This window comes from Artemia franciscana, chromosome 21 (genome assembly GCF_032884065.1).
Source record: "Artemia franciscana chromosome 21, ASM3288406v1, whole genome shotgun sequence".
Classification (NCBI taxonomy): Eukaryota; Metazoa; Arthropoda; class Branchiopoda; order Anostraca; family Artemiidae; genus Artemia; species Artemia franciscana.
Genome location: NC_088883.1, coordinates 11,422,540 through 11,448,687, shown reverse-complemented (window position 1 = coordinate 11,448,687; position 26,148 = coordinate 11,422,540). Strand labels below are relative to the sequence as shown.

At 36.6% G+C, this 26,148-nt stretch overlaps 1 protein-coding gene and 1 pseudogene across 1 annotated transcript; one reads left to right on the top strand and one right to left on the bottom strand.

Annotated features, from left to right (window-relative positions):
• Window positions 1–1,009: 1,009 nt before the first annotated feature.
• LOC136040818 (lysine--tRNA ligase-like) lies at window positions 1,010–26,148 on the top strand (the record flags this gene model as incomplete). The annotated part of the gene is given in 7 exon segments (XM_065725151.1): window positions 1,010–1,147; window positions 6,825–6,994; window positions 9,720–9,887; window positions 13,241–13,408; window positions 18,070–18,167; window positions 23,393–23,667; window positions 25,792–26,148. Coding segments are annotated over 7 exon segments (1,374 nt in total), but the record flags the coding sequence as incomplete, so codon positions are not given.
• LOC136041075 (general transcription and DNA repair factor IIH helicase/translocase subunit XPB-like) lies at window positions 1,934–4,344 on the bottom strand (annotated as a pseudogene).

Genomic DNA, 26,148 nt, shown 5'->3' with positions numbered 1-26,148 from the left:
AGTTTGGGAACTGTTATATTTTTGCTCTTATGTAGTTTCAGGCATGCGAATTAAGGACAAAACATCTGCTACTCAGATCCCTTTTCCTGGTATATATGTAAATGCTGTTTCATTTGTTGTATCCTTCACATTATTTTCTGTAAGTGATAGGGTTCTCTGTATATCTTTGCAATGTGGTACTAAAACAGGGTCTGATATACAACTACCCAACCACTTACATAACTATGAATATTTGCCACCCAGTCTCTAGCGAAAAAATATTTAAGCCAATACTTATCTATGTCATCTTCAGGTCTTGTTATATTTAAAGTGTGTGTTAGAACAGGAACCAGAAAATAAAATCACTGGATTCTCAGAAAATAATCATCAAAATCAAACACAACAGAAGGAATACCAAGCTAAAACAAAAAGTGAATTGACATATGTTTGAAGAGGCTGAAATTGTTCCAACCATTCACATAGGTTTTCTTCCTAGAGATATGTCTGTCAGACATCCTTTTCACGAGTTGGTGTTGTAAATTTGGGGAGGAGTATATGCTGCACCCCCTGTCTAGATTTTGTGAACAGGTGTGTTTTTGTTGAAAAACGCCTGTATTGGTATCTTCATTGAAAAAAAAAATCAAAGTGAAAAAAATATGCCCCCCTCCCCTGTATATTTTGAAAAACACATTTTGTCCCTCCCCTCAAAATTTTAGTAAATTAAGTCAATTGTAACAGTTGAACAGATGGGCTTTCAGGGATAAAATTCTATGACAGATCAAATGTCTCTTGCTAATACAATCCTGTTATTCCTGAGTTTATGGAAGTTATACATATTATGCTATAGATGAGCACTATTTTATTAATTCAATAGTTTCAAGTTTTAATTCGAGAGTTAATTTCGTTAAAGGAGCTAAAGTTTAGCTCCTTTAGTTCTGTATTGTTAACTCAGATTTTTTTCCCAGAATTACTAAATGAGGTTAAAGTGATCGCATGCAACATGTCATGCTGAACCCTTTTACCATTTTAGGTTCGTATAGTAATGGTTGGAACCAGAGTGTATATTGGTCGTTTTGGCAATAGAACAGATGAGAATGACATTTTAAAATTCTTCCAAGGACATGGAAGAATATCACGCGTCTTGCTGAAAAATGGATTTGCTTTTGTGGTAAAGTTTTATCTCATATGATTTGATTGCTTCAAACTTTTGGCTTTCTATTTTAAGCTTATGAATTTGTAGTCCCTTGTTAAAATATATACAAATATTTTGCAATTACGAGCCACCAACCCTAGCACACAGCACATAGCCAGGCCTCTATGCATAGATTCTCATTGTGGCTTGTCTTCTAAGCACAGACAAATTGCTGTCTTTTCATACTGCAGTCCTTGCCCCAGCACTTGGCTTGCAGCATTCTTCTATACGTGGATTGTCACTGTCCCCCCTTTTTTTTTTTTAGCTGCAGACAATTTGAGATAATTTGTTGTCTTTTCAAACTGAAGTCTTTTCAAATAATATTTTATTTTTAAAGCAAGTCCGATTTCTAATAGCGGTTTGTACTAAGCTTAAAACTTTCAGTTTTCTGTTTTAAGGTTTTTGAATTGTTGTAATGTCTTGCCAAATAGTCTCATCGTTTGTTATAATGGCAAATTTTTGTTTTTTGGGCTTTCCTACTGAGATTGTATAACTGGTTGCGTTTAAACATGTAAGTTTAATGACATGAATTTTATCTTAAAAGAAACTAATTTTAAAACTTTCAGGTATTTCCCTTGTTTGAAATAAAACACTAAAATTAACGATCCGGCACCTTAACTATTTTTGCAGTTTACTTGACAACTTTAGTGATTCTGAACTGAAATTGAAAAAAATTCAACTTTTTTTTATTTCTTTGTTTAAAAAAAAGAATGTATTGCTTACAAAACCGAAAGACAGTACAAATTAGTGACTTTTAGAGTGCTACTGTGAACAAAACTTTTTAAACAACGGATGCTTTGTTCCAGCTCCAGGTCTTCTACTTTCTGAATAAATATCATCATCAGCACCACTAAAGGATGAAAAAGTGGTTCCAGTCTTCTGGAAGTAGGCAAAGGCCTTTTCACCCGCCAGAGTTTCCTCTTGTCTATCTGTCTCACTGGCAGTCAATACTAGTTGAAGTAAATGAATTTGCTCCTCTTTAGTTTTAAAATGTAAATCTCCCTCTTCCATTCCACTAAGATCTGTAATGACCTTGTTGCTATAGCCTGGTTAATAAAAAACCGTTGACGTTTCCGAGAAGTTCCCATTTCGGTTGTGTCACGTGATGCCAAGGTGTAAAAGAACGCATTTAATCTTCAGCAATGGCACCTTCTTTGGCTCTCAAGATTCCTCCTAACCTTTGTGCCTCCTGACGTCTAGAGCCACCATGGGCAGATATCTGGATAAGGACATAGGCATCTGGTAGGTCAAAAGAAGTGTCAGCAATTTTACTGACGAAAATTGTATTTACTGCTGGGTTGTTCTTAAACACTTGAAGAGCTTCGAATCGTTCAGCTTGTGAAGTAGAGCCACAGAGGAAATGTTTTCTAAGATTAGTTGAGTAGAATTTGAGTGCATACACATTGTGTGAGAAAACAATGATTTTGCCTTGCCTCCTCTCGTGGTATTTAATCAGAAATTCACAAGTCCGGAACTTATTTGGGTTTATCACGTACAGTAGCAATTGCTTAGTAGACTTGGCTGATAGATGTTCCTTGTAGAATTCTGGTGCCATGTCACACCACACTTCGGCACACTGAACTTTGGATATGTAGCCCTTCTCTTGAAGTTCAAGCCAATTGCCTTCATACATTTTGGGACCAATCAGAAAATCCAGATCAGCAATTTCGTCATCTTCACACAATAAAATGACCGTCAATCCAAGTTTACAGTGAGCCTAGACGATTGTTAAAACACGACGAAAAATTTTGGCTGGAATTGGGTGAACTTTATCAAGAACCATAATGCCCCATTCTTGGTCTTGAAGCCACTTCATTGTCTGCTCTTCTTCATATGTTCTTTTTTGTCCATACGTTATCATCGGATGTGTGGTAATCAAAATACTGGCGTTCGTTGGTTTTTCCTTGGCATCGGATATAAATCGGCGCATTATATCGTCATTGGCAATGCTCCACATCTTAAACTGGGCCTTCCATTGCTCAACAGAAACGCTTGAATTACACAACACCAGAGCCTTCTTCCGAACTGTACATAGCTGTAACTCCAACTAGGCTTTTTCCACCACCACATGGTAAGACAATAAGACAAGAACGCACTTGTCCCTTTCCGAACATTTTCCTCAAAGCCTTTTCATGATATGGACAGAGGACTGTATTTGGTTTTAAATCAATGGGAATATCCAGATTCCGAGTATCTTTTTTGAAGTCGTACTCTGCCAAGAGAGGATACTCTAACGTGATGCACCTTTTCGGCAAGGATTCTGAATGATTTGATCTATTTTGAATGATATAATTCTTCGGATAAATATTCATTGTCATCATCATCTTTATCAATTTGTCGTAAAAATTTGAAATATATTCAGGAATATCTGCAGTATCTTTTTTGAAGTCGTACTCTGCCAAGAGAGGATACTCTAACGTGATGCACCTTTTCGGCAAGGATTCTGAATGATTTGATCTATTTTGAATGATATAATTCTTCGGATAAATATTCATTGTCATCATCATCTTTATCAATTTGTCGTAAAAATTTGAAATATATTCAGGAATATCTGCAGTAGCCTACTGACTAATGGAGGGGCGTCTGATCTAGTTCCAGTGCTGTTAATGACGGCATCATTGTTTGTTCCAGCCGTGACAGCCTTTGATCCAAAGTCACAGCTGCTACCCTTCCCTGACTACTTCTATTAAACCTCATCTGCTGAGATTCGAGTTGCACGAGGTTTTTGTATTTTGCGGTCTTTCAACAGCTTCTAAATGACATCAACATACTGAGACTTCACAAAATAATGATTTTGTTTAAGCACTAATTTGACCTTGCCATGGGAGAATATACAGAGGATAATAAATTTTTGAATTCCTTTAGGCACTGTTGTCTTACTCAGTCTTTTCAATAATGTCTTTGGTCTCTAGTCCTACGTTCATGGCTGCGTACAGCGAATATGCAGTCAACCTGTACTCTTTTTATATACTTGGATCGCGAAACAGGTTCAGCAATGACAACCAAAAGTCATGGGCATCTTTTTGCACTGGAGAGAAAGACTCGAGAAAAATGTGACCATTCGGCAACACCCACAAAGGACGAAATTCATGATCTGGCTTAAGTGTCATCTCATTTCTATAATCTTTAGCACCGAATGTATCCTCTTGCACAGAAAAATCTATGCGTTTCATATCTTGCTTTGCAGTTCAATGGAGACCCTCAGAAACATCAACATCTTGAAGGGATTCTTTAAATTCGGCTTCAATATCTTTTTCTTTTCCCTTCTTTCTCCTATCTTTGTCTTTTGCACGTGATTCCTCGACACCTCTTCGGTGAATTAAATTGGACATTCCTAATCTGCCTCTTTCTCTTTTAACCGCAAGCCTGGTTTTGCGTTGCTCTGGTGTTTCCTCCTGGTGTGCTCTTTTTGGTGCCATTGTAGGATTGGTTGTACTTTCTCCTCGACACCTCTTCGGTGAATTAAATTGGACATTCCTAATCTGCCTCTTTCTCTTTTAACCGCAAGCCTGGTTTTGCGTAGCTCTGGTGTTTCCTCCTGGTGTGCTCTTTTTGGTGCCATTGTAGGATTGGTGGAACTTTCTCTTTGAAAGTACCATTAATATTCCATTGATAAGCATTGATATTGAATACTAGCTGTTGGTGGGGGCACTTCGCGCCACACAAGCCTCTCCCCGCGTGTGTAAGTCGTTACGCGCCATTGTAGTTTTGTCACTGTGTCCCACGTGTGAATATACATATCAAAAACGCATATTCCAGGTAACAAGAAAATTACAATATATATATATATATATATATATATATATATATATATATATATATATATATATATATATATATATATATATATATATTTCGCCCCCCCCAAGCCCCCGCTTGCGCTTAAGTTGTTACGCGCCATATTAGTTACGCGCCATTGTAGTTGTGTCCCTGTATCCCACCGGTGAATATATATATATATATATATATATATATATATATATATATATATATATATATATATATATATATATATATATATATATATATATATATATATATATATATATATATACATATACATATATATATATATATATATATATATATATATATATATATATATATATATATATATATATTCACAGGTGGGACACAGGGACACAACTATAATGACGTGTAACGACTTACGCGCGCGGGGGGGGGGAAGCGCCCGAACATGCAACATATAATTGTCCATGGGAAAACAATCCGTATTCAGATCTATACTGCATTTTTCTAATGATTGCCCTTGAGCTTTGTTGATGGTGATTGCTAATCGAATATTCCCTGTGTCTCCGTCGTCATTTATATATCCCCCCTTTGCCCTTCCGGCGTCGTCATTTGTGTCCCGGTGTCACAGTCTTCAACGTCATAAAGTCTTCAATGGAGTTCCAGTTTAGAATTCCAGTTTAGAAAGTTTAACTTTTCCTGAGGCGCAACACATTCCCATTGTATTTCCTTTAAATTTCAAGGCCTTGCAATAGGGACAAATTTTAGACATAGTCCCGATTTGAACACATCTACTCAAGCTATAATCATACGACTGGGCTGTACCTGGATGCCAGGTGATAATTTTGACATTGCTTTTGTGATTCCTCGGCACGCTTTCTTTTGTCATTGTCTCTTTGAACCGCAAGCCTGTTTTAACGTTGTTCTTGTGATTCCTTGGCACGCTTTCTTTTGGCATTATCTCTTTGAGCCGCAAGCCTGTTTTCAAGTTGTTCTTGTAATTCCTCGGTATATTTTTTTCGGTAATTTCTTTGAGCCTCAAGCCTGTTTTCACGTCGTTCTTGTGATTCCTCGGCACGATTTTTTTTTCTTTTTTTTTGGTAATTTCTCTTTGAGACGCAAGCGTGTTATCACGCTGTTCTTGTGATTCCTCGGCACGCTTTCTTTTCTTACTTTCTCTATTAGCCGCAAACCTTTTGGCATTAACTCTTTGAGTAACTTCCTCGGCTGTTTCTTCTGCCATAGTAGGATTTATACTAAAATTTCTCTTTGAATTAACTCTTTGAGCAGCTTCCTCGGCACGCTTTCTTTTGGTAATTTCTCTTTGAGACCAAAGTCTTTTGTCATTAACTCTTTGAGCAGCCTCCTCGGCTGTTTCTTGTAGGCCTTAAAAAGGCCTAGTTTATATTTGAAGGTGTAGTTATCTAGAAATTAATAGATAGTTAATTTTCGAATTTTTAACGACAAGAAATGTTGTCAGAAAATTCACTAGTTTTTCTTATTTTATCGTCGTTCAAAATGGTAATGCCGATGAAAATTCAAAACTTCCCTAAAAGCTTCGTACTCTCAAAACTACCAAAAGACAAATCTAAGAAGAAAAAAGTTTTCAGGCATGAATAGACTAAAGGTGAATCTGGGGATGAAATGCAAAAATGTTTATTCTGGTGCCCATGGGACTTGTACTTCATTAAAAAGCATGGTTTAGTGAGAAAAAATGATGCTACTGGCGATTCTTCATTGCCGCCCCCTTTGTTTGAATTTAAAAGAATGTGCTCTTACAGTTTCCACCCACCCTACCCCTTCCCTTATGTTAACTCGTCTGATAAAGACTTAGGTTGAATTTGAGTGTACAAATCTGTGTTTCCCAAGGATATATTTTCATCTGCTCATCTCTACGTTTTAGGACTTTGATGATCACCGGGATGCAGTGAACTCTGTCCATACTTTAAACAGAAAAAGTCTGAAGGGCAAAATGGTTAGAGTAGAGCTCAAAAATCCAAGAGCAAAACATTCAATGCAAAGGACCAAGAAATATGATCAAAGTGATAGACCCTATGATAGTGCGAGTGGAAGGTATGTATTTTTTACGTTTCTCTTTGTATTTAAGTGCTTGCTATCCTGCTGAAAAATACTAAATTAATTCTCTCCTTCACTCTTACGATTTGTCTCTACTCCTTCAATTTCCTTCAATATCTCTTCCTTATCTCTGTTCCTTGATCTCTCTTTCTATCTCTACTCTTTCTCCCCTTCCCTGCCTTTCCCTCCACTCATCTTAAAACGAGGTTCCTAAAGGATCGGTAGTATTCCCATTAAATCAAAACTCTAAATGTTGAAAAGTTTACTTGTCTGGGGTACAGCGCCATGCTAGGGTTTGTCTCTTACTATTCCAACTAAGAAAAAACTTTAGACTTTTCTTTTTTGTAATCTGGGTTGCAGCTGTAGCTAGAAATTATATTAAAGAACTGCCTGTTGGTGAATGTCCTTGGATGTCCCTCTTCGGAAAGATGTTATGTAGAAAACTGTTTGAATAGATTTCAACGTATATAGGTCATAAAGCTAATTGTCACTCCTGTTTATTTTCTTTCTATAGATGGGCATTGAAATTGCCGATTTCGGGTGCCAATTCTGGAATGGATATGGGCCAGGAAACTGGTTAGGCCTTCTTTGGAAAAGTGTTATATAGAATTTTGATAGAACAGATTTCAACGTTGGTATAGTACGCCGAGTGCTTGACGGAACATCTAAAAGTGACCTATGCGATCTTGCTACTAACTGTATAGAAGTTGTTCAGTTAGGAAGTACGAGGTCTTTTTGATTAAAGTTTGAGTCACGTGACCACCTAAAGTGTGCTACTGAGAATCCCCTTGTTATTGGTTACGGGCGTCTACCCTTAACTGAGTACAAGTTTTTACCTACTCACTGCTACAAATGCCAGTGATACGGTCATACTGCAAATAACCGTAAAGCTTCCCCGAGATGCTCTAAATGCGCTAGTGACCACCAGAACTCCAAAGAAAACCTGTGTCAACTTGTCATGACATGCGCTCTCTGTGGCTCCTCCAACCACCCCTGTTATTCGTATAAATATCCAGAAGCACAGAAACTACTGCTTAAGAAATGAACAGTCGAACTTCAAGGACAACTACTTTGAACATAAACGATGGTGTTGTTAATAAAAGGCTTATTCTGTGTCGCTTAATGGAGTCATGTGACGTGTTGTTTATACAAGAACACTTTCTCTCCAATGAAAGTCTGGACGTTCTTTCACTGGACGGATGGTTGAAAGCATTTGGGATTTCAGCGATAACCAGTCAAAGTGGAAAAGGTAGGCCATCCGGTGGTATTATTTCTGTGCTGTTTCACAAACACAGAACATAATAAAGTCCTTGTCCGATACAGGGACAATTATAGTCATGTAGGCTGTGAATGTTGATGAAATTTATTCTGTTACTAGTTACTATCATCGTTTTAAAGGATAAATTTCAGTTGTTTTGTATGTTGCATACCAAAGGGATTCAGGTGGGTATTTAACAAACAGAGATTACTCCGTATATGAAATGGGTTGTCCCCTCTGCAATCACTTGCTCTTCACGCTTAAGTTTGACTCTGCCACAATTCTACTCTTTAAAACAATTAAAAACTTTAGCGTAAAGAGCGAGGCGTTGAGGAGGGGACAACCCATTTCATATAGAGAGTAATTTGTGTTTGTTTTAAGTTTCAATGTTGCTCCTTACTTTCAGATAAAAAAAACTAGTTTTTTTTTTTAATTTTACCAAAGATCTGGCTTTTTAGATCTAGTAAAATTAAAAACAATAAAATCCTTATATAGCATAGGCTACATATCAATATTGGATGATTTTGAGGCTCTTTTATTCAAATTAGCTTTGCTTATCATTAAAATGATTGTTGAAGAGAGATAGCCCCCAGAAGTAAAAACAAACATGTTCCATGAGTCAACTTTGGCATATAGGGTAGCATAGGACTAAATGTTTTGGGAGAAATAAACACGTTTTTCTTACTTTTTTGGTAAATTTTTCTTTGTTCATATTGTTGACTTACAAATAAAGCAAACATAACAATTGATGCCTTTTTTAAGCTATTTACAAGTATAATAATTGGTTTTATTGCAAATTTTGTTTGTTTTAAAGGTTAGGTTCTTTGTTTTAAGGTTGAAACCAATGTTTAAAGCCTTTTTTATACCTAATAATCAGAAATATTTTGGTTATTTTCAAGATCTCAAAAAGGGCTTAAATTTGAATTTGTGATAGAAGCAATTATTATATTCATAAAGAGCTTAATAAAAGGCATCAAGGGGCTCATTATTCTAAGTCAATAATATGAATAATGAAAAATTTACCACTTTTTACTTTGAACAGTTGGGTAGGCTAGCCTAGTTTTTCTGCTTAATAGTGCAGTAGCCTAGTTTTTTTACGCTATTGCATAGTTACTAGCTTCACTAAATGGGTCAAATATAGATTAGGTTTGCTAGTTTTGAGGGAAAACCCTCATTTTTTGCTTATTTTCAACCCACAATTGACTCATGATGCCAAAGAAAGGTTAGCCTATGAATAGATTATAGAATTATAATTCAACGTTTTTTGGTCAGAAAGCTAATTGCTACTCCCGTCTATTTCCTTTTACTTTACATTTGATTTCTCGGAGGGTGGGGGGATATGTTTTAGGAGGGAGAGTTTTCAGCATTATATAGTGAGTCTTAATCTGAGATTTGCAGGCTCTCATAAGCAAATTACACCTTAATTCTAAAACGAAACCATACGATTCTTTTCTTTTTTTTTAGCTTTGTTGTATTTGATGCTAAAAGCGATACAAAACTGCTTGGTTCTGAACCTGTCGATGACCTGTCTAAATCTGCCAAAGATTGGTCAATCAGAGATAATCAGTCGTCCAGTCGCTCTCCTCTTACGCATCGTAAAAGAGATCACAGCAAGGATGCCTCCGAGTCAAGGTAGCCTTTTTTTATGTGGCATAAATTTGATTGTTCTTTTATTGTTTATTTCTTTACAAGCTTAGCTTGATTCCTCTTTGACGAAACATGTTTGTCAAAATGGTATTTTGAGCTCTGATTTACGAACTGTAACTGAACACATCCGGCTCCATTCTTTTTTATGGCACTTGGTATTTACCAAGGGACATAGCGATCGCAATTTCTGTCGGCCTGTCCCGGTTTTGGTAGTTTGGGCACTGCCGGATAAGGTAAGACGATGAAATTTGGCATGCGTATCAGGGACCAGACCAGATTAAATTAGAAATAGTCGTTTCCCCGATTCGACCATCTGGGGGTTGGGAATGGGGGGATGGTTAATTCGGAAAAATTAGAAAAAATTAAGCATTTTTAACTTACGAACGGCTGATCGGATCTGAATGAAATTTGATATTTAGAAGGATATCGTGTCTCAGAGCTCTTATTTTGAATCCCGACTGGATCTGGCGACATGGGGGGGGGGAGTAGGAGGGGAAACATGTAATCTTGGAAAACGCTTATTGGAAAACGATTGTGATGAAACTTGGTGGGAAAAAAGCATAAATCTTAAATGCGTGATTGACATAACCGGAACTGATCCGCTTTCTCTGGGAGAGCTTTTAATTTTTTATTTTTTTTGGGGGTGTATCATGGAGTCAACGCATTAAAATAAGGTTTTCAGTGAAAAGTCTTGACGTCTGAAATAAACATTAAAGTTCAAAATATTTAGCTGCCACGTAGCTTAGGGTAATTTTTAGATTTTAATCTTGCTTCAAAATAGGTTTCTCAAGAGATAAACATAAAAATAATATAATATTTAGTGCCAAATTAAAAAAATAGCACTGATTAGGGCAGTAGGGCATGGGGAACTGACTTTATTTATATAGGGTTATAGCTTTCGGAAGGGCATGGAGAGGCGGCAACTCTGTTGAAAGGTGGAAATTTTGAGGGAAAACTAAAACTGTAAGGAATAATAACATAATAGGATCTCCTTCGAGGGCTCGGCTGAGAAATGGCCCCTTTGTCATTTTTATTTAGCTTTCATCTAAAATATCAGCAGCCACAATTAAATCGTCCAACTTTGATCCTAAGTCTGAACACATGTTCTTTAAATTCAAAAGTCTCAAGTTTGAAAATTCCATGGACGAATTCTGTTCTGTTTTCTGGGATGTCAGTTCAAGCATAGTTGTTTTGAGGCCTAGGAGGGATGTATGGCAAGTAGTTCTGTCGGACAAGGGTGCTGCCAATACTCTGGCAGATGCATTAAGCAAAGCAGACCAATCCATTAATACTAAGGTGAAGAGTCCTGCCTTTTTGGTATAGTACGCCGAGTGCTAGACCGAACATCTAAAAGTGACCTATGCGATCTTGCTACTAACTGTATAGAAGTTGTTCAGTTAGGAAGTACGAGGTCTTTTTGATTAAAGTTTGAGTCACGTGACCACCTAAAGTGTGCTACTGAGAATCCCCTTGTTATTGGTTACGGGCGTCTACCCTTAACTGAGTACAAGTTTTTACCTACTCACTGCATCAAATGCCAGTGATACGGTCATACTGCAAATAACTGTAAAGCTTCCCCGAGATGCTCTAAATGCGCTAGTGACCACCAGAACTCCAAAGAAAACCTGTGTCAACTTGTCATGAAATGCGCTCTCTGTGGCTTCTCCAACCACCCCTGTTATTCGTATAAATGTCCAGAAGCACAGAAACTACTGCTTAAGAAATGAACAGTCGAACGGAGTCATGTGACGTGTTGTTTATACAAGAACACTTTCTCTCCAATGAAAGTCTGGACATTCTTTCACTGGACGGATGGTTGAAAGCATTTGGGGTTTCAGCGATAACCAGTCAAAGTGGAAAAGGTAGGCCATCCGGTGGTATTATTTCTGTGCTGTTTCACAAACACAGAACATAATAAAGTCCTTGTCCGATACAGGGACAATTATAGTCATGTTAGCTGTGAATGTTTATGAAATTTATTCTGTTACTAGTTACTAACATCGTTTTAAAGGATAAATTTCAGTTGTTTTGTATGTTGCATACCAAAGGGATTCAGGTGGGTATTTAACAAACAGAAATTACTCCGTATGTGAAATGGGTTGTCCCCCTCTGCAATCACTTGCTCTTCACGCTTCAGTTTGACTCTGCCACAATTCTACTCTTTAAAACAATTAAAAACTTTAGCGTAAAGAGCGAGGCGTTGAGGAGGGGACAACCCATTTCATATAGAGAGTAATTTGTGTTTGTTTTAAGTTTCAATGTTGCTCCTTACTTTCAGATAAAAAAACTAGTTTTTTTTTATTTTAATTTTACCAAAGATCTGGCTTTTTAGATCTAGTAAAATTAAAAACAATAAAATCCTTATATAGCATAGGCTACATATCAATATTGGACGATTTTGAGGCTCTTTTATTCAAATTAGCTTTGCTTAGCATTAAAATGATTGTTGAAGAGAGATAGCCCCCAGAAGTAAAAACAAACCTGTTCCATGAGTCAACTTTGGCATATAGGGTAGCATAGGACTAAATGTTTTGGGAGAAATAAACACGTTTTTCTTACTTTTTTGGTAAATTTTTCTTTGTTCATATTGTTGACTTACAAATAAAGTGAACATAACAATTGATGCCTTTTTTAAGCTATTTACAAGTATAATAATTGGTTTTATTGCAAATTTTGTTTGTTTTAAAGGTTAGGTTCTTTGTTTTAAGGTTGAAACCAATGTTTAAAGCCTTTTTCATACCTAATAATTAGAAATATTTTGGTTATTTTCAAGATCTCAAAAAGGGCTTAAATTTGAATTTGTGATAGAAGCAATTATTATATTCATAAAGAGCTTAATAAAAGGCATCAAGGGGCTCATTATTCTAAGTCAATAATATGAATAATGAAAAATTTACCACTTTTTACTTTGAACAGTTGGGTAGGCTAGCCTAGTTTTTCTGCTTAATAGTGCAGTAGCCTAGTTTTTTTACGCTATTGCATAGTTACTAGCTTCACTAAATGGGTCAAATATAGATTAGGTTTGCTAGTTTTGAGGGAAAACCCTCATTTTTTGCTTATTTTCAACCCACAATTGACTCATGATGCCAAAGAAAGGTTAGCCTATGAATAGATTATAGAATTATAATTCAACGTTTTTTGGTCAGAAAGCTAATTGCTACTCCCGTCTATTTCCTTTTACTTTACATTTGATTTCTCGGAGGGTGGGGGGATATGTTTTAGGAGGGAGAGTTTTCAGCATTATATAGTGAGTCTTAATCTGAGATTTGCAGGCTCTCATAAGCAAATTACACCTTAATTCTAAAACGAAACCATACGATGCTTTTCTTTTTTTTTAGCTTTGTTGAATTTGATGCTAAAAGCGATACAAAACTGCTTGGTTCTGAACCTGTCGATGACCTGTCTAAATCTGCCAAAGATTGGTCAATCAGAGATAATCAGTCGTCCAGTCGCTCTCCTCTTACGCATCGTAAAAGAGATCACAGCAAGGATGCCTCCGAGTCAAGGTAGCCTTTTTTTATGTGGCATAAATTTGATTGTTCTTTTATTGTTTATTTCTTTACAAGCTTAGCTTGATTCCTCTTTGACGAAACATGTTTGTCAAAATGGTATTTTGAGCTCTGATTTACGAACTGTAACTAAACACATCCGGCTCCATTCTTTTTTATGGCACTTGGTATTTACCAAGGGACATAGCGATCGCAATTTCTGTCGGCCTGTCCCGGTTTTGGTAGTTTGGGCACTGCCGGATAAGGTAAGACGATGAAATTTGGCATGCGTATCAGGGACCAGACCAGATTAAATTAGAAATAGTCGTTTCCCCGATTCGACCATCCGGGGGTTGGGAATGGGGGGATGGTTAATTCGGAAAAATTAGAAAAAATTAAGCATTTTTAACTTACGAACGGCTGATCGGATCTGAATGAAATTTGATATTTAGAAGGATATCGTGTCTCAGAGCTCTTATTTTGAATCCCGACTGGATCTGGTGACATGGGGGGGGGAAGTAGGAGGGGAAACCTGTTATCTTGGAAAACGCTTATTGGAAAACGATTGTGATGAAACTTGGTGGGAAAAAAGCATAAATCTTAAATGCGTGATTGACATAACCGGAACGGATCCGCTTTCTCTGGGAGAGCTTTTAATTTTTTATTTTTTTTTGGGGGTGTATCATGGAGTCAACGCATTAAAATAAGGTTTTCAGTGTAAAGTCTTGACGTCTGAAATAAACATTAAAGTTCAAAATATTTAGCTGCCACGTAGCTTAGGGTAATTTTTAGATTTTAATCTTGCTTCAAAATAGGTTTCTCAAGAGATAAACATAAAAATAATATAATATTTAGTGCCAAATTAAAAAAATAGCACTGATTAGGGCAGTAGGGCATGGGGAACTGACTTTATTTATATAGGGCTATAGCTTTCGGAAGGGCATGGAGAGGCGGCAACTCTGTTGAAAGGTGGAAATTTGGAGGGAAAACTAAAACTGTAAGGAATAATAACATATTAGGATCTCCTTCGAGGGCTCGGCTGAGAAATGGCCCCTTTGTCATTTTTATTTAGCTTTCATCTAAAATATCAGCAGCCACAATTAAATCGTCCAACTTTGATCCTAAGTCTGAACACATGTTCTTTAAATTCAAAAGTCTCAAGTTTGAAAATTCCATGGACGAATTCTGTTCTGTTTTCTGGGATGTCAGTTCAAGCATAGTTGTTTTGAGGCCTAGGAGGGATGTATGGCAAGTAGTTCTGTCGGACAAGGGTGCTGCCAATACTCTGGCAGATGCATTAAGCAAAGCAGACCAATCCATTAATACTAAGGTGAAGAGTCCTGCCTTTTTGGTATAGTACGCCGAGTGCTTGACGGAACATCTAAAAGTGACCTATGCGATCTTGCTACTAACTGTATAGAAGTTGTTCAGTTAGGAAGTACGAGGTCTTTTTGATTAAAGTTTGAGTCACGTGACCACCTAAAGTGTGCTACTGAGAATCCCCTTGTTATTGGTTACGGGCGTCTACCCTTAACTGAGTACAAGTTTTTACCTACTCACTGCTACAAATGCCAGTGATACGGTCATACTGCAAATAACTGTTAAGCTTCCCCGAGATGCTCTAAATGCGCTAGTGACCACCAGAACTCCAAAGAAAACCTGTGTCAACTTGTCATGAAATGCGCTCTCTGTGGCTTCTCCAACCACCCCTGTTATTCGTATAAATGTCCAGAAGCACAGAAACTACTGCTTAAGAAATGAACAGTCGAACTTCAAGGACAACTACTTTGAACATAAACGATGCTGTTGTTAACAAAAGGCTTATTCTGTGTCGCTTAATGGAGTCATGTGACGTGTTGTTTATACAAGAACACTTTCTCTCCAATGAAAGACTGGACATTCTTTCACTGGACGGATGGTTGAAAGCATTTGGGGTTTCAGCGATAACCAGTCAAAGTGGAAAAGGTAGGCCATCCGGTGGTATTATTTCTGTGCTGTTTCACAAACACAGAACATAATAAAGTCCTTGTCCGATATAGGGACAATTATAGTCATGTTGGCTGTGAATGTTGATGAAATTTATTCTGTTACTAGTTACTAACATCGTTTTAAAGGATAAATTTCAGTTGTTTTGTATGTTGCATACCAAAGGGATTCAGGTGGGTATTTAACAAACAGAAATTACTCCGTATATGAAATGGGTTGTCCCCCTCTGCAATCACTTGCTCTTCACGCTTAAGTTTGACTCTGCCACAATTCTACTCTTTAAAACAATTAAAAACTTTAGCGTAAAGAGCGAGGCGTTGAGGAGGGGACAACCCATTTCATATAGAGAGTAATTTGTGTTTGTTTTAAGTTTCAATGTTGTTCCTTACTTTCGGATAAAAAAAACTAGTTTTTTTTTATTTTAATTTTACCAAAGATCTGGCTTTTTAGATCTAGTAAAATTAAAAACAATAAAATCCTTATATAGCATAGACTACATATCAATATTGGATGATTTTGAGGCTCTTTTATTCAAATTAGCTTTGCTTAGCATTAAAATGATTGTTGAAGAGAGATAGCCCCCAGAAGTAAAAACAAACCTGTTCCATGAGTCAACTTTGGCATATAGGGTAGCATAGGACTAAATGTTTTGGGAGAAATAAACACGTTTTTCTTACTTTTTTGGTAAATTTTTCTTTGTTCATATTGTTGACTTACAAATAAAGTGAACATAACAATTGATGCCTTTTTTAAGCCATTTACAAGTATAATAATTGGTTTTATTGCAAATTTTGTTTGTTTTAAAGGTTAGGTTCTTTGTTTTAAGGTTGAAACCAATGTTTAAAGCCTTTTTCATACCTAATAATCAGAAATATTTTGGTTATTTTCAAGATCTCAAAAAGGGCTTAAATTTGAATTTGTGATAGAAGCAATTATTATATTCATAAAGAGCTTAATAAAAGGCATCAAGGGGCCCATTATTCTAAGTCAATAATATGAATAATGAAAAATTTACCACTTTTTACTTTGAACAGTTGGGTAGGCTAGCCTAGTTTTTCTGCTTAATAGTGCAGTAGCCTAGTTTTTTTACGCTATTGCATAGTTACTAGCTTCACTAAATGGGTCAAATATAGATTAGGTTTGCTAGTTTTGAGGGAAAACCCTCATTCTTTGCTTATTTTCAACCCACAATTGACTCATGATGCCAAAGAAAGGTTAGCCTATGAATAGATTATAGAATTAGCTATTAAAGGGAAAGGAGCACGGTATAATTGCTATTGGAGCAACTACTAAGCCTACTAGCCAAGTCTATTGCCCATTATGAACCAATTGAAGATAAAACTGAATGTGCTGTTCTTCTAATTAGGCAATATTTTGCTATTTGTTGTCCCAGGCTATCTCAGATGTCCAAAAATATGTCTTTGCTATCATCAGCCTAGTGCTGGAGCAGTCTCAACAGTTATTGAAACACTCAGAACCATGCCTTTGGCCTGGAAATCTAGCTTTGTAAGAATTACCAAGCACATATTTCAGATCTATAAAAGAAGGATAATTCTTTGAAACTTTTGCACTGCATAGCATTTTAAACATCAAATAGTAGTACTAGCCTAGTATCAGTTTTAATACACAAAATAATTTACTGTTGCATAATATAATCATTACACCATGATTGAAGTTCATAGCCTGTCTCTGTTACCTTCTCAGCTTTGTAAATAAGGTAGATTTAAACCAATGTCATTCTGCTAAAATTTAAATAATTTAGCTTTCCGACCATCTATCATAATTTAATGCACTGCTGTAAGCTTTTTTTAACATATAGAAATAGATTTTTATATATACTTAAATAATCAAAAATTGTTTTGAATACACCAATTTATTATTTGTTTTATTTAAAAAAAATAATTGTGTGTTTCACTTTTTCGCACTTTAAGTCTTCTTAAAGTGCGAAAAAGCACTTTAGGTATGAGAGGTATGAGAATCCATTTTACATTGGCAAAACAGACCAAAACCAGGTTCATATTTGATGATGATTTGTATGAGATGTCCCGGTCTTATAGAGCCTTCAATTGCTGCTAAGCTCAATCTTTCTAGTCCTGCACCACTTCCAGTTAAGTATTTCCCTCCTACATGTCCTAGAGCTGCCATTGACTAGGAATGGCGTGAACAAAGCTCTGTTGATGTTCCGAAGGATCTGTATCAGTCGCCAGTAGAATATTGGAGATTCGTTTTATCCATTGTTACTCCAAGTAGCCGACCAAGGTTTGCAAATCTAAAGCACGTTATTTACTTTTTCTTTTCACTGACTTTCTCGGATGTTGCTGTAGAACGTCTTTTCAGCACTTTAAAAGAGATGAAGACTGATAAACGAAATAGATTGTCGACGTTGACCCTATCTGCCTTCTTGCGTACTAAATGCGGGACGAAGAGGTTGAGTATGTATTCTTCATTGCTGATAGTAGATCATGATTTAGAGAAACGGCTAAAGGAACTACGAGCATCTGCGATCGTCGAAGAGTGTAAATGAGTGATCAAAGTTAGTCTATAATAGCAAAAGTTTCTGTTCTGTCATGTGACTCATGATTTTTTGTTCCTTAAAGGATAGTTCAAGCCCTCTCCTGCTTTACTTGTGCCTCTTTCAACCTTGCTCTATTTTAGGTGTAATAGTCTATAACTTCAAAATTTGTAATTTTCAGATACCCTCACAAATTTGACGTCACCATATCACTGCCCGAATTTATTGAGAAGTTCAGCCAGTTAGACGTTGGATCGGAAGAGAAAGTGTCAGTTGCTGGTAACCTTTTGTTTTATTTTCTCATTAGACTTTAGTAGGGGGAGAGGATGATCCAGCTAACCATTACATATATCATGGTTAATGTAGTCTTTAAAAAGCTGGATACTAATGTGGCCACAAAATATTTGTTACAGCTTTTATAACGAGTTTTAATTTTATATTCTGTTCCTTATACTTCAGTAAAAGAGAATACGGGTTTATATGTACATGTATGTTAACATGTATATATACATATAATAACAATAATAATAATAGTAATAATAATAATAAAAGTACACGTAACTCAACAATGGCAAGCACAACAAAGCTAATATAACAAAGAAAAACAGTATAATAAAACAGACTAACAGATCAGTAGAACAGACGAAGTAAAGGTGCATTGATAACTAGAAATATTTGCAAACACAGTATAGACTGCCACTCATGTTTCGCATTCATCTAGTTCATCATTTAGTTTTAACCCACTAAGATAACTCTATGGAGGAAAGAAAAAGCAAACGAAATTAACAAAACGACCAAAAAACTAAACAATTATCCTACATAATACATAAATAACAAGAGAAAATATAATTAAATTAGAAAGATAACTTAGAGTTGGTAGGCCTAACAAGAGCTTACAAAAACTATAAAAGCATGACTGGATGGCACATTTATTCTGATCGGTTAATAGAGCCCAAACCGGGGAAAGACCAATAACGTGTGGCTGCACCAGCGCATTGAAAAGCCTTGCTCTGATATGTCTAATAATTTGTCTCGGCAGATATGAGTAGACCATAAGATTTGCGGATCTTGCTGGTCAACCGATTGGGAGCCCGAGGTAAACTAAACTAGGCGCTGGTCACAAGACATTATTCCCATATCGGATATTAGGAACGTCATCTGAGCTTTGACGGTTGAAAACAACAATTTTGCTCTTACTTTCGTTAAAATACAGGTTTATTTTGGAATAAGCGTTGCTTAGAGCATCAAAGTTCTTTTTTATCATCCCAAAAGAACGGCTTAAATCCAGTATATCATCGGCATAATTTAACAGTGATATATCTATACCTCTAAACACAAGACTCGTCTCAACATCTTTTTGTAATTCTATAACACTACTATTGTAAAAGGAAGGGGAAGAAACTGCCCCTTGCCCTATACCTTTTTCTTCAGGAACTACTACTGCCGAAATTTGTGGACCATCAATCGTCGGGACTTTAATTCTAACCTTCAGTTTCTTATATAAATTTCGGAGTGGTAGGACGATTGATTTGTCAAGGCCACGTTTGAGCGCACACGACAGTATCTGAGCGTGGACGCCAGAATCGAACGCTTGGCGTACGTCATGACTAGCTGCTGTAACAATTTCCCCTGTCTGGTCACACTCTAAAAGTACATTATAAATGATATGGTGAACATGTTTCCTACTAATAGATTGTTTAAAACCAAATTGGTTACCAGGGCTTTAAAAGACACTACATAACTCATCAATAAAAAGAAGCTCAAAAATTTTGCAAAGAACTGGGGCAACTGTTATGGGGCGGTGAAAGCTGCATTGAGCATGGTTTTTTCCTTTCTTTAATACCCGGGTGACAACCCCAACACAAAAGGAATCTGGCACTAAACCGCAAGTGGAGATCATCTGGTATAACAGATTGAGATGCTCAAGGACCCTTTGGCTGCCATGAGCTAAATGCATGCCACAAACTTAGTCAATGCCTCGCGAGAACTTCTTCTTTGCCTTAATTATCGCTGCGCGAACATCATAAACAGTTACAACAAACCCGAGTGAAGGCAATGGTTCACTTAACAAGAGATCAAGGTTATCTTCATATTTCGACACAAGCTGAGCGTCGGGTGCTGCAAATTCTATTTTGTAATAACTATTCCACTGTTCTTATGTGGGCCAGAGGCTGGGACCGTTGCAATCACTTCTTTTTTTCCTTTTAAGAAAATTCCATAGTTACTTTTCAGCGCGTTACTATTTTCGTCCAGAATGGTAGCATTGTGCTTCTGTAGGCATTTGGCAAACTTTCTTTTCAGATAAATCTGCACCGTATTCACAGCACCTGACCGGGGTTTTCCTATACCCATCCACATTTTGTGCCAAAACTTAGAAGCATGACAAAGCTGAGTTAGGAGTGGGTTTTCTTTCCAGCGAACTTCAGTACCAATGCGAACCCTGCGTTGTGGTACCGCAGCACTTTTGGCAACTCTAAGCATGGATTATTTCCATGCAATATATATTTAAATAAATCTGTTTCTCAGTGGCTGCTTGACTGGAATTCCCTTGTAGAAGGTGTTAGGGTACCTTGATCCTTCCCATAATTGCATCACAAACAGACTGGTATATGTCTATATTGATCTTCTTCCAGTCGGATTTCTTACACTACTTCCCGACTTTGCTGAGACCTATGCTTGGCTGTATAGTTGTATCGAAAGAACAGGATACGGGTAAGTGATCTGAAACGTTGATTGTAGGGTTCACATATTGAGAGGACAGAGGCATTGTTGTTTGCTTGGTTGAAGAAAGAAATCAAGGGCCGAGGTTGCTCCCAAATTATGGATGTATGTAAAATCAAGATCGTTCAAAAGAACCTCAAGACCGGTGAGGGCATTAAGGAAGATTTGTGAACGTGGGTTTGAACCAGACAGATTACAGTTCATGTCACCCGTTAGTATAACGTTTGGTCCCTGTTGTTTCGAACCACTAACTGAACTTGCTAATTTTTCGCAAGCAATACTGAACTTGCGTTCAGACTTAAGGTCTCGGTAGTCATTTGGCATGTACACTGAGTAAATGAAAGTCTCGTTTATTTTGACCGCAACATAATTGTCAGAAGACGAGTGAAGAGCCGGTAGAAGTTCCGCTCGGGCGAGCACCGCTATACCACCGGATGGCCTACCTTTTCCACTTTGACTGGTTATCACTGAAACCCCAAATGCTTTCAACCATCCGTCCAGTGAAAGAATGTCCAGACTCATTGGAGAAAAAGTGTTCTTGTATAAACAACACGTCACAGGACTCCATTAAGCGACACAGAAAAACCCTTTTGTTAACAACACCATCGTTTATGTTCAAAGTAGTTGTCTTAGAAGTTCGACTGTTCATTTCTTAAGCAGTAGTTTCTGTGCTTCTGGACATTTATACGAATAACAGGGGTGGTTGGAGGAGCCACAGAGAGCGCATTTCATGACAAGTTGACAAAGGTTTTCTTTGGAGTTCTGGTGGTCACTAGCGCATTTAGAGCATCTCGGGGAAGCTTTACAGTTATTTGCAGTATGACCGTATCACTGGTATTTGTAGCAGTGAGTAGGTAAAAACTTGTACTCAGTTATGGGTAGACGCCCGTAACCAATAACAAGGGGATTCTCAGTAGCATACTTTAGGTGGTCACGTGACTCAAACTTTAATCAAAAAGACCTCGTACTTCCTAACTGAACAACTTCTATACAGTTAGTAGCAAGATCGCATAGGTCACTTTTAGATGTTCCGTCAAGCACTCGGCGTACTATACCAAAAAGGCAGGACTCTTCACCTTAGTATTAATGGATTGGTCTGCTTTGCTTAATGCATCTGCCAGAGTATTGGCAGCACCCTTGTCCGACAGAACTACTTGCCATGCATCCCTCCTAGGCCTCAAAACAACTATGCTTGAACTGACATCCCCACAATCTATATCCAAGCAATCTTTTTGTGCGTCAGGATTATTTAAGTTTTTAGGTGGATTTTTGACAATAACTGAGAAGGACGGTTTTGCGGCAGGGGGATGTTTCATTTCAGGAATAGTTTGCACGACTAACCTTGCTTTATGGTGCTTAGCGAAGCTTTTAAATTCCATGTAGAGTTCATTAGCCTTTCGAGTTAACGTAGCTGTTGTCTCCCCTGGCACACATGTGACCTTATCTGGCTCGAAAATCAGATACGGAGGTAGGCTTATCTTTTTCTCGTCCCAAAGATCAAAAGCTCGAACTATATCGCTTACATTATCAGTCACTTTGGGGCGCCCAGTTACCCTAGTAATAGAGGCGTCAACCCACAAAATCTTCTTTGCTTCAATTAACATCTCTCCTTTGTAAAAATCGCAAGCAATTTTTACGATATTATCAGCTGAACAACCTGCATTTCTAGCCCGTGAAATGAAATTCAGCACGGGATTCAAGACAAGTCTTTCACCTGGCATTATCCGGTGAAATGATCAAATTTTATCAAAGTTTGCGGGTGGGGCCAAAATAGTTGTCAGTAAGGGCAAGAGCAAATCAGGTAGCAATATTCACAGGATGTGTTTACGGCAAAGACTGAATGAAGACTTATCAAGATGATCTTGAATTCTTCTTTAATTCTTGAGATAGACAGAAACTGTGGGAAGTGCAATACTCGAATCACCTATTCCCAGCAGTTTAAGGATTAAAATCTAGCCAGTACCAATACAGCCTCTTGATCGTTTGATATTATTCTCTTCTGCACAGACTATCTCCGGAGGTACGCGAAAAACGACTAAGCTAGCGTACTCTATGGTTTTAAAGAAATATACCGTTTGGCAACTGTTCACTTACAGCAACTTTATAAATTCGGAAGAAGAAGAAACATTTGGATTTATTTTGTTTGTTTTGTTTATTTGGTAATCCCCATGGGGATAGAGAACATTTACTAACTTCAAAATCCAGGTAAGTAGAGTCAAATGCTGAGGGAAACTACTCAGAATGACAAATGATAAATATAAGCAGGAAACGTCAAATATAAGTAGAAATAAATGTTCTGTCTTACAAATTTAGCCAATAATCCTTTATTAAAAGGGTTTGTGCTTATAAAAAAGCTATCATTATTTGTTTATACTGGCCTGCAGTTTATTCTTTGCTGTAACCATTGAAAATAAGAGTAATAATAATACCTATCAACCCTCTGAACAAGCACGACTGCACTTTGAGGAGTGAAAAGAAGAGAAGAAAATATGACGGCAGTACTTAAGAGAAAATAACATCTCAAGTCTGTACATGTGACTTAAACTACAAAGTTAAGAGAAATACTGATAATACTATTGCGACGCTTTTATAAAGCGAATCTTTTTACAGGATCAAATGTTGAAAAAACCAGAAGAGTAAGAAATCTAAGTTGTTGTCATGCCTTCAGACGGGGGGGGGGGGAATTTGAATTTGCATAGGTTTCTAGTAAAGTAAAGATGTACAAGGTTTGTCTTTAATTTTATTTGTATTTAGCTTGATTTGATTCCATTTTTGCTTTCAAGGACGAATTCATACTGTTCGGACTGTTCAGTCCAGATCGGTGACAATATATGATCTTCGTGGTGAAATGACTGAATTAAAAGTAATGGCCGACGCTAAAAGCTACGAATCGCCTGAATTATTTGCTAAGGATGTTGCAAGAATCAAAAGAGGTGATATCATTGGTTGTGTGGGTTATCCATGTAAAAGCAAGAAGTATGGTCTCTATATCCGTCCAGAAAAGATGAAATTACTTGCTGCGTGTAATGAAAAATTACCCAATGATCCTAAACCTGAGGTTAGCTTTTTTATGTCAACTGTTTACCCTCTTTTTCTTGCTTCGTTGTAGCATTTTTCTTGTTTTTTTATTTGCCGAATGGTCATGGTCTTGAAAATCTAACACCTTTGCTGCTGAACATTTCGATGCACTGGAATGAAACTATCTTACCTTCAAATTTGCTCTAATTAAAACTATCCCATGTCCTAAATTACTACTTTTCAGGAGAGATTTTGAAGTGTTTTTTCAGTACTTGAAAAATAGGGGAAGAGGTGACCGTTCGAGTTTTTCAAAGTAGGTTAAAATTTACTGCTTAAAAGTCCAAATAAGGACTTAGAATAGTTTCAGGATGTGATAAAAGCAACTTTGCAAAATTAATTTTCAACATAGGATAAGAAAAAAAAAGAACAAAAAACAGATTGGAATACATCCAGCGGCATGGTGCTGAAAATTCGGATTCAGCACAAAATTTTATACAAAACAGACTTTTCACTTTTGAACGTTGGATAGTTTCAATCGGAGCCGATTTGGAGATAGGATAGTTTCATTTCAGCACAGTAATTCACCGTTAAAATATACTATAACTCAAGTCAGAAAATAATGACGTGTGCTACACAACCGGTTTCTTCATAAAGGCGAATATTTCTAATTTTAAAATAGTAGGTTTTTTTGAGATAAGTATGAGGTAAATCAGTAAGTTGGAGTTTCCCTTCAAGTATACTACGATTAAAAAAAAAAGAAATTAGGAATTTCAATCACTGGAATATTTTTCAAATTTGAGTTCCCTCCACACATTTTGATATCTATAGAAATTTTATCTATCCCTTTGTGGAATATTGTTGACCAATTCAATTCTCCGAACCAAAGTAAAGAGTCATATTAAACTTGTAAATTGGGTAAAATTCGAGTTTAAATTACCGACTTGGCTAAGAAGTAGACATAACATTAGAGTCAGAATTGCATCCTGAACCCAAATATGAGATTCGCTCATGGTCATTGAATTCTCCTTAAGTCAAGATATTCTCTTAATCAAAATAACACTTTGTCAAAATTAAGGAAAACTCATTGCATATGTGCATTTCAGGGTATATATTTGCACAGTAGGGTGATGAATGTAAAGGTCTAATTACATATTTTAAATGATTAGCTATTTGTCTCACCTACCAATACGTCTTTTTATAAATTAAATAACTTTTTCCACAAAACAAGTTTTAAAAGAAAAGTATCAAGCTCCATTCAGCTAAAAATAAGTAGAAATAAAGTCAAATAATCTTCCAAGTGTAAAATTATCCCAACCCATCATTCATAAATAAATGACATTCAAAGCGAACAGAAATTACAAAAAATTACCGGGTCAAACTTAATTTGCATCTTATGAAAAAAAAAGACCCTGAATTGTCAGTTTCATATGCAAATGCAGAAATTTTGGTCCTTAAATTTAATAATTTTTCATTTATTAAAGCAAAAAACTGGAAATATTTAAGTGGTATTTTGTTTTCAGCAAAGTACGGATTATTTTCTGTTTTGAGTTTCATTTATTTATTAATGATGATTTGGGGTAGTTTTACGCTTGGACAATTATTTGACTTAATTTTACTCGTTTTTGTCTTAATGGAGCTCTTTACATTATGCTATGATTGTATACATATTTCATGTCCCTATCTGAATTAGGAGCTAAGCTATTCTTATTTAAACATAGTTACATTCCAAGTTTTTTGTTTTCAAGCTTTATCATTTAAAAAAAAATGTACTGTGAAATCTGTGAGACTGTGAGTTCTGATAAGGATTGACCCAGTATCTTCTAAAATAACCTCATTTTAAACTAAAATTGGATAAAATTAAAAACGAAACGAGTAAAACCAAAAAATAAAATGAATGAAAAAAAAAAAAAATTAAATAAAATGAAAATTTATATAAAAAATTATTATCTAATTATTTATGTCTAATATCTTATCTTTATTTTTCTTCTTCTTCTATGCCACTGATCTCGGCTTATTCCTGAAAACTGGTAAGGGTCTAACCTGGTGGTTTTTACGGAAAGTGTGGACCTCAGGTTGGATTGGTGATTATGGCATTACATTTTTAAAAGCTCCGGCAACTCAGGCAACGTAGGTCTAGTTTTCATTAATAGTCGTTTCCTTCTAGGAAATACACTATAATCAGCGGTATCTGGACTTGATTCAGAAAGAAGTATATGAGAAGTTCCGAATCAGGGCAAAGATCATTTCTTACATCCGTTGCTTTCTGGATGAAAAAAATTTTTTAGAAGTTGAGACACCTATATTAAACACTATTGCCGGGGGTGCCACTGCCAAACCCTTCATCACTGTGCATAATGCACTAAAACGGAACATGTACATGAGGATTGCTCCAGAACTGCCCCTAAAAATGCTAGTCGTTGGGGGCATGGGCAGAGTATATGAAATAGGGAAACAATTCAGAAATGAAGGAGTGGATAGGACTCACAATCCTGAGTTCACTACTTGTGAGTTTTATATGCCC